Source organism: Gavialis gangeticus, unplaced genomic scaffold (genome assembly GCF_001723915.1).
Source record: "Gavialis gangeticus isolate Ggan-Ray unplaced genomic scaffold, GavGan_comp1, whole genome shotgun sequence".
Classification (NCBI taxonomy): domain Eukaryota; kingdom Metazoa; phylum Chordata; order Crocodylia; family Gavialidae; genus Gavialis; species Gavialis gangeticus.
In genome coordinates this window covers 45,014,517-45,023,065 of record NW_017728997.1, presented here as the reverse complement: position 1 = coordinate 45,023,065, position 8,549 = coordinate 45,014,517, and the positions used below count along the sequence as shown (strand labels likewise).

At 43.8% G+C, this 8,549-nt stretch overlaps 2 protein-coding genes across 5 annotated transcripts in view; one reads left to right on the top strand and one right to left on the bottom strand.

The window, feature by feature from the left end:
• The window catches only part of CENPP (centromere protein P), a 484,341-nt gene that overhangs the window by 114,335 nt on the left and 361,457 nt on the right, over positions 1-8,549 (bottom strand). The window lies entirely within an intron of this gene.
• Positions 1-8,549, top strand: part of ECM2 (extracellular matrix protein 2) — a 43,499-nt gene that overhangs the window by 25,865 nt on the left and 9,085 nt on the right. For both annotated transcript variants that reach the window (XM_019505115.1, XM_019505116.1), the window contains exons 6-7: positions 2,175-2,310; positions 3,554-3,711. In XM_019505115.1, coding sequence (XP_019360660.1) covers positions 2,175-2,310; positions 3,554-3,711 — 294 coding nt within the window. The remainder of the gene's footprint in view (positions 1-2,174; positions 2,311-3,553; positions 3,712-8,549) is intronic.

Below are 8,549 nucleotides of genomic sequence, written 5' to 3'. Positions count from 1 at the left end.
GGGGGTCGGACTAGATGATCTGCTCAGGTCCCTTCCAACCCTAGAAACTATGAAACTAGCACGTTTCAGCCAGCCTCTGCATTTAAAGCAGGGGAGTTGCTTTAACTAAAAATCATTGAATGATCTTCAGTTAAAGTGCTCCCACCACCATTTTGAAGCATGGCAATGCAGATACACAAGATGCTGTGGGTGCTTTAATTAGACCAGCTCTCAGAGCCCCACCCTCCACCGCTGAAGCACATGTAAAAATGCCCTATAAGAATATTGTACAATGAGAACCCTGACTGTGACTGCCAATTTTTAAATGTTCAGTCTATGATGTCTATGAAGGTTAACTCTGCAAAAAAAAAAAAAATGTTTATATATTAATTAAACAGATTTATCAGAATTGATACCGATTTTTCTGCCCCCCTGCTCAAGTGTGGGGGAGGGCAGCCCCATCAAGGTTTTGCCCACTCTACTCCCATCTGGACCAAACAGTATGGGCACGCCTCAGTCTAGGGATGGCACCCTGAGGCGGGGGTGAGGGGCAGGAGAGGGGTTTAAACTGTCTCCCTGGCTGCACAGGACCCCAGGTCTGCCTGGAGGAGGGGGGAGAAACCCCTGCCAGCCCACCCCCCACTTGAGTGGAAAGCGGGTGGCATGGTCACATTCTGGCTAGGGACTTGGATGCCCGAGATCCCAAAAAGGGTTTGACTGGGGGTGGGAAGCAGCCCCTGCCAGGCTTTTTCCAATCCCTAGCAGAGAGCAGGGGGCATGGCATGGGGCTAGCAGGCTAAGGTGGGGGGCAGGAGGGTTTAAACCCTCTCCCTGGCCCAGGGGTTGCCTGGTGGGACTGCCATACTTCTGCCCCCCCTGCTCGAGGACAGGGGGAAGTGGGCAGCCCCTGCCAGGGTCTTCTCCCTCACTCAAGTGGGGAGTGTGGCCATGCCCCGACTTGGGGCTTGCCCACCAAAGTGGAGAGGGAGGGGTTTTACTGTTCTATGATTAATTCATAGAATTGTTGAAAATAAGTGTTGGAAGGGACCTCAGAAGGTCATACCAGCCATGGCTTTGTCTACTCAGGTCTTAAAGACCTCCGAAGATGGAGATTCCACATGGGTAGCCTGTTCCAGTGCTTTACTGCCCTCCTACTAAGAAAGTTTTTCCTGGCATTGAACGTAAACTTCCCTTGTTTCAACTTGACCATTAGTCATTTTTCTGTTATCTGCCACCACTGAGAACAGTCTAGTTTAATCCTTTTTGGAACCACCCTTCAGGTAATTGAAGGCTGCTACTGAATCCCCACTGAGCCTACTCTTCTCTGGACTAAATAAGTCCAGTTCCTTCAGCCTCTTCTCATAAGTCATGTGCCCCAGCCCTCTAACCATTTTTGCTGCCCTCTGATGGACTCACTCCAATTTGTCCACATCCTTTCTGTAGTGGGGGGAGGGGTGTGTGCGCAAAACTGGACACAATACTTCAGATAATTCTATGACAGTGTGACAATGAAAAGAGCGCAATCTCTATACTGAAGACAAAAAAGAGACCTAAAATAGACTAGTAGCCCACAGAGTCAATTTACCGAACAACAATGATTACTGTAGATTAAAGAGAAGTAGTTAACTGTGTTAGTCTGAAGTCAGGCGGAAGGCAGGTAGATTAACTGAATCAGAGATGTGTAAGCTTTTGTGAGCAACAGCTCGCTTCATCAGATGCTACAAAAGGAAATGCAAAGAGTAGGCTATCAAATAAAGAGAGTGATATGAATACAAAAGAGCGAAGGAAGTGAGGTTGGGGGACATAAAAAAATACGGTAATAAAGTTTTTGTGTGTCTGAGAATTCCTAAATACTTATAAAAAACAGCAGAGGAACAAATTAAAGGCTGCATGGCTCAACGCTTTAACAGAAATGTAGCTTTATAACAGAAATATAACAGCATAGTAGGAGTGGTTGCTCACAACAAGGGTGTTGTTGCATGTTACTATTTGCATGTGCTGACTCTAAGGATTGTTAGGCAATATTAAAGTTAGTGCATGCTGTAAGCAGTCACATCGTAAGGGTTAAATTTACTTAACCCAACAAACAGCATCAGAAACAAATCAATGTGTTTGATAAAATATTATGCTTATTGGTTACCTAACTATGCAGTTTGATGTACTGATAATGGAATTATTTTCCACCCCCAATTAAGATCCTGGAAAAGTTAAAACGTTTGTATTTGGACGGAAATTTACTAGTGCATATCCCCCCTGAATTACCATCAACTTTAGAAGAACTTAAAATAAATGAAAACCGTCTCCACGCAATTGATGAAGACAGTCTAGAAGGTATTTAAGAAATGCATACTGAACAGATAAAATGAAAACAATGTGAAATTTAATACTGAAGATGTTGAAAAGGAAAGCATAAATATTTTGAGATTCTGGGCATTACATAAGATCTGAAGATAGCAATAGCATGTAGGAATTTGAGAGCAATTTCATTTGCCTTTTAGGTTGGAAAAGATTTCACTACCTTTCGGCATGTCTACATGAGATGCTTTACTTAAGCTTAGAACAAATTACTGCACGGTAAGTGTCACTGTCTACATGTGCAGAAGCTTACTGAGTAGAAAATTTACTCAGGAATAATTACTGCACAGTACAGCATATGTAGACAGCTGACATGGACCAAATGTGCTCCCGGTCAGCCGGGCAGCAGGAGGTGGGAGATTGTTCCCTGCCCCTAGGAGCTGCCTGTTGCTGGGATGGGCTCCACCACCGGAACCTAGCAGCAGGAAGCTCCTGGCCCCCACTCCCTGATTGCAGAGCTGGGGTAGGAGATAAGAATGTCCCCAGGCCCCGCTCCATAGTTGTGCAGCCAGGGCTGGGAGCTCCCTGCTGCCAGCGCAGGAGGCATTGTCAGTACTTGGTGCAAGGAGGTGGGAGGGAACTGTTGAGTACATTGAGAAAGCAAACAACATGACAAATAAAAACATGAATGACTATTGATCTGTGGAAGAATTCTACAAGTTTTTTGGACATCTGTGTAGAATTTCATCACTGATATATTACTCTGTATGTACCCTAACAACAAACATGAGGTAAAATGACTTCTTAAAGAGCTCTGCTTTTGAATCTGTCTTACTTTCCCATTCTAAGAGGTGATAGACTACAACAATAATCCCACGTGGTTCTTCCTGGAAATTTTAGCAAGAATAAAACAATTGAAAGCTATTTATTGCTTACACAAATTGTAATCACCAACACTTAAGTTGTATTTCTTTGTCATGTAACTATATCTAGGGTATCATGACATCTGTCTTCAAACAGGATGAGATACCCAGTTGATTTCTTTCCTCACTTACTAAGAATAACATTAATTTTTACAGTTTATGAATTGGAGAATAAAATACTTTATTATACAAATATCTATTCAAGCAAATGTGGCTTTTTCAGTGCTTTGATTGGAGTCTGGTAAAGAAAATATTATTAATAATGTTTCATGTTTTAATAAGGTATAAGAGATATTATATTTTAACAAGGTATTAAGTTACTGAAATGTATCTCTAATTATTTTATTTTTTAACAGAATTAAAAAACTTGGTGACATTGGAATTAGAAGGCAATAAACTTAGTGAAGCAAATACCAGTCCTTTGGCATTTAATCCTTTGAAAAGCCTGTCTTACTTGCGCCTGGGAAGAAATAAGTTTCGAATTATCCCACAAGGTCTTCCCCCTTCTATTGAGGTAACTTTTTAAACACATTCACTGAACTACCACTGGCAGGCTTCAAGAAAATCATTGTACCAACTGCAAGTCATTACAGACAAAAAATTACTTATCTTTTAAGAAAACTCCAACAAAAAGTATTCCTATCAAAAACTCTAGACAACTTTGAAACACCTTTATGAACACAACATAAGAGACAAAGTAAAAGCTGACTTGATTAGCATCACTTATGCCCATTCTACCACCCATCCATTTTACCACCCATCATTGAATTTACAAAACTATTATTCTGCTTTTTAACTGCTTCTTTGCTAATAAACTTTCCAATTTCTGCCCTCACACATTTTCTCTGTCCTCAATTTTTTCCTTTCTGCAAATTTCAGGGATTCTTCTTTTATGTCCTATTTTTGTCTGTTCCCATTCTTCTCAGTTGTGTTGGATAAAGTCTCTCAATTATACTGGTTTGTCAAACCTCAACTTAATTTTCTTTTCTCAGACATTTCTTCTCTGCAAAAACACCTTTTATTTCTCCTTCCTAGTACATCCTCTACTTACCATAGTTTTTACAGTTGACATTATCCAGGTATAATTTTCCTCCTCATTTAATCCTGTATCAAGTTCTACTGTCTTCTCTGTCAAAGTCTCTTTTTTGTTATGTTATTAACTTGATAGCTTTCCACAAACCGTTTCTTTTTTCTATATTTCCTGTCATCTCCTTGCTTTTATTCCTTCTCTTTTCCTTACAGTGGAATTTCCCATAAGCTCTGGAGAAAAAAAAATGTGACATCACCTGCCTCCCCAACTACTGCATACATTTTTGTTTTAGCTACTGTGCACTATTGTTTTATTTTCTTCCCATTCTCCCTATGCTACACTTTTCCCTCCTTCATCCTGCCATCTATTCTTCAGTGGTTTTGACTTCATCCATTTTTCACAAAGCAAAAGACAGGATTGCTTTTTCTTTGTACAGTTATAAACAGACTGTCAACATTTAACAATGAAACAGCCACCAACAATAATTATATCCTCCAATTTAGGCTCTGGACATGTTATATTTGTCATGCTACAGGAAAAGAATGTTCACACAGTCCAGCCATCTCTAGTAATACAAAAAATGGCAGATCCACCAGAAAAAAGTCATTCTTTCAAAGTGTGTTAAATATCCTAGGCTGCATCTGCTTTTTTCTCAGATACCAGAGGAAGGGTATTTTGTACCCAAAAGCTCATCTAAGTCTATCTTAACTATGCAGCTGGTCCAATAATAGATATTGCCTACAAAAATCTCTGGCTCTTCCAAACAGGGCCTCTTTGTAGCCCTATGTTTTGTAGTGTCATGTAGCATGTAGATCAGTAGTCAGCAATGTTTTTCTGGTAGTGGGCCACCTTGACTCAGCTCAGGTCTGAGGTAGGTATGTGCTAGGACCTGACTGCTGCCATTTCTCCCCACCACCCAGTTGCAATATGGCATGGGTGAAGCTCCCTGCTGCCCAACTGCAGTTCAGTGGAGGCAAAGATCCCCACTGCTGAAGCTCATGGCTCCTGACCTGTGGCGCATAGGCTGTCAACCCCTGGTGCCAATCCCACAGTCCTCTACTCTCTATCCCCTTCTTAGTGGGAGGGAAGGAGAACAGATGGCTTCCTGCAAGCCTACCTAACTGCAGCGAGCTGTCACAGAGCCCTGCTGAGACACTGCTGCAGGAGCACCTGATACGTTCACCACAGCTACAAGAGCACTGACAGTAACTGGTGCTCTTGTGATGGTGGCCACAGTAGTAGCAGCAGCAACAGCGGTCTTCCTGTGGCACTGCCTGAAGCTGAAACAGTTGCTTCAGCGATCTGGAGCAACTGACCCAACACAGCATGGGGGAGCTGGTACAGCTGCTGCCCGTCAGCAGTTACAGTGGCAGAGACAACAGCTGCTAGAGCCAAGAGCAGCATCAGCTTTCAAACACAGCCTCCTGCTGAGAGCTGTTCTCTGCACCCCCATTATTCTGATGGAAGCTACAAGCTGATTACTATAATAGGCTGCCCCTCCCCTTGCCTCCTTCCCTGGGAAAGGAGAGGCCAGACTGTCAGTGATCTCCCTGAGGTCTGTAGTGAGCCAAGGAGCTGCCCCCCTTTTACCCCATAGATAGTAAGTATGCTTTTGACATGAACTTGTGCTGCTCTAGGCAGGGGGCTGTGCATATGTGCACACCCCCATAGCGGTTTGTTTTTTGTAGCACTAAAAAAAATGCCCCAGCACTTTCTAGAGCTACAAATGAATGCATGTCCAGTGCCTTATTGACTACAGATTAGCAACTTGCTAGCTCTTTTTCTCTGCTTGGTAAATTCTGCTTTTTCAAAAAACCTTAGTTCTTTTCCATTTCTTCACAAACCTCAAAGGTTACCCAATTTTTTCTAATATGCTTTATAAATTGCAAAATCTTCAGAGATGAAAACAACTTTGAGTTCTGTAAACATGTGTATCGTGTTTGCAATATATAAAAATACCAATATAAAGATCTGTATAATTATTCATGTTTTTCTGCATTCAGGTACAGGTAGTAAGTTACTTTCAATATAGCTTCTTCTCACAACCAAAAGAACAATTCTTCAATGCTGTTTAAAAAATGAAGTCACACAATGGGTGCAAATTGACTCATGGATTCATAGATTGTAAGGCTGGAAGGGACCTCAGAAGATCATTGAGTCCAGCCCCCTGCACCAGGCAGGAAAGATAACTGGGGGTCAGGTGACCCCAGCAAGGTGACTGTCTAGTCTCCTCTTGAAGATTTCCAGGGTAGGTGATTGCACCACCTCTGGAGGGAGTTTATTCCACAGTCTGGACACCCCGACTGTGAAAAAGTTTTTCCTAATGTTGAATGTAACAGGGGCTCAGGTAGGAGCCCCCGTTACTGGGATAGTCATGGGAGCAGGTAACAAGGTGCACAGGTGGAAGAGAGGTCACACCGAGGGCTAGTCAGGGTAATCAGCCAGACGCAGCTGATAAAAACCCAGTGGCTAGCAAGCACAGTTTGCCTTCAGGCACAGAGAGGACGGACTATGAATTACAAAGAAGAGGAGAGAGAACCCTGATCTACAGCTCTGGAGAACCCCGAGATTACCGGTCCCAGGGAGGGACAGACGGACATCAGGGAGAATGAGGGCTTACTGGCAACCGCAGCCAATCTGGTGAGTCCGGGGAAAAGCCGGGAACCAGCGGGCTGAAGGGAACGCCAAGGGAGAATGCTACAAGCTAGAGCCCCGTGGCAAGAGCACTCCAGAGCCATCCGCCCCACTGGCATGGATACAAACGGAGCCGAATCCTTGTAGGCAGTGACAAGAAGCACTAGAGGCAGCTCCCAGTTGGGGATCCCAGAAGGCACAGAGAACTCGCCCAAGCTAATGAATCAGTTAGTGGGATGGACTCTATTGCTACAAAGTAACCTAAGTTGTTCAGGCCTCTCAGGATTCCCTTGCTCCTTATCAACCTTGCCAATGTTCCCTTGCTAATAAGTAATTAGCGAGGTGAGTGCTACTCTGTAACCTCACGAGGTGAAATAAAACTTGCACTGTGAGAGTATATCACCTGGGTGGTATGTGGCGTTTCTCGTCCCAAAATAACACTGAACATCTCTTCCTTTTTTCAATCCAAGTCGTGACAGACAAATTAGCAAGAGACTGAGCTAGACACACTTCACACGCTCACATTGAGCCTGAACTGATCTTCCAGGAGTTTGTGGCCATTAGTCCTGCTTTTCCCCTTGGGTACCCTGGTGAACAGTTGCTCACTGAGCACTTGATGAGCTCCCTTAGTGTAGCGGTAAGCTGCTACCAGGTCCCCTTTCAGCCTTCTTGTCCTCAGGATGAAGTGTGTCAGATCCCTTAACCTTTCCTCGTATGGCTTGCCTTGTAAGACTCTGATCATACAGGTGGATCTTTGGACTCTCTCAAGCTTGTCCATGTCATTGTTAACATGTGGTGCCCAGAACTGGCTGCAGTTCTGGGCACCAGCTGCGGTCTCACCAGTGCTGAGAAGAATTGAAGAATCACCTCCTTGGTTTTGCTGGAAATGCATCAATTGATGGATGCCAGAGTATGATTTGCCCTGCTGGCTAAAGCATCACACTGCCAGCTCGTATTCATACTGTGGTCTATTATTACCCTCAGGTCACTTTTATTTGTGGTGCTAGTCACTTGGTGCTGCCAAGCCTGTAGGTGTGTTGTGGGTTGCTTGTTCCAAGGTGGAGCACTTTACATTTCTCAACGTTGAACTTCATCAGGTTCTGATCTGCCCAACTTGCTAGCCTGTCTAGGGCCACCTGTATCTGCAGCCTATTTTTGAGCGTGACATGGTTCCCCATAACTTGGTGTCATCCATGAACTTGGCCAGTGAGCTCTTCACCCCCACATCCAAATCATTAATAAAGACGTTGAAAAGTATTGGACCAAGCACCGACCCCTGCGGGACACTGCTGCCCACTTCTCTCCAGGATGACACAGAGCCATTCACTATGACTCTCTGGGTCCTATCCTGCAGCCAGTTTCTCACCCAACTGACTGTCTTGGGGTTAAGCCCACAATCCTCCAATTTTCTAATGAGAATATTGTGGAATAGTAAATCAAAAGCCATTTGGAAGTCAAGCTATACAATGTCAACCTGCGCTCTCGTGTCCAGGTGGCGAGTTACCTGGTCATAGAAGGAGATGAGGTTGGTAAGGCAAGACCTGCCAGTGACGAAGCCAGGCTGGCTGTCATTCAGAATCTTACCTTCTGCAAGCTTATCGCAGATAGACTACTTGATGAACTTTCCTAGGATTTTCCTTAAGATGGAAGTTAGGCTAATTGGCCTATAGTTACCTGGGTCCTCCCTC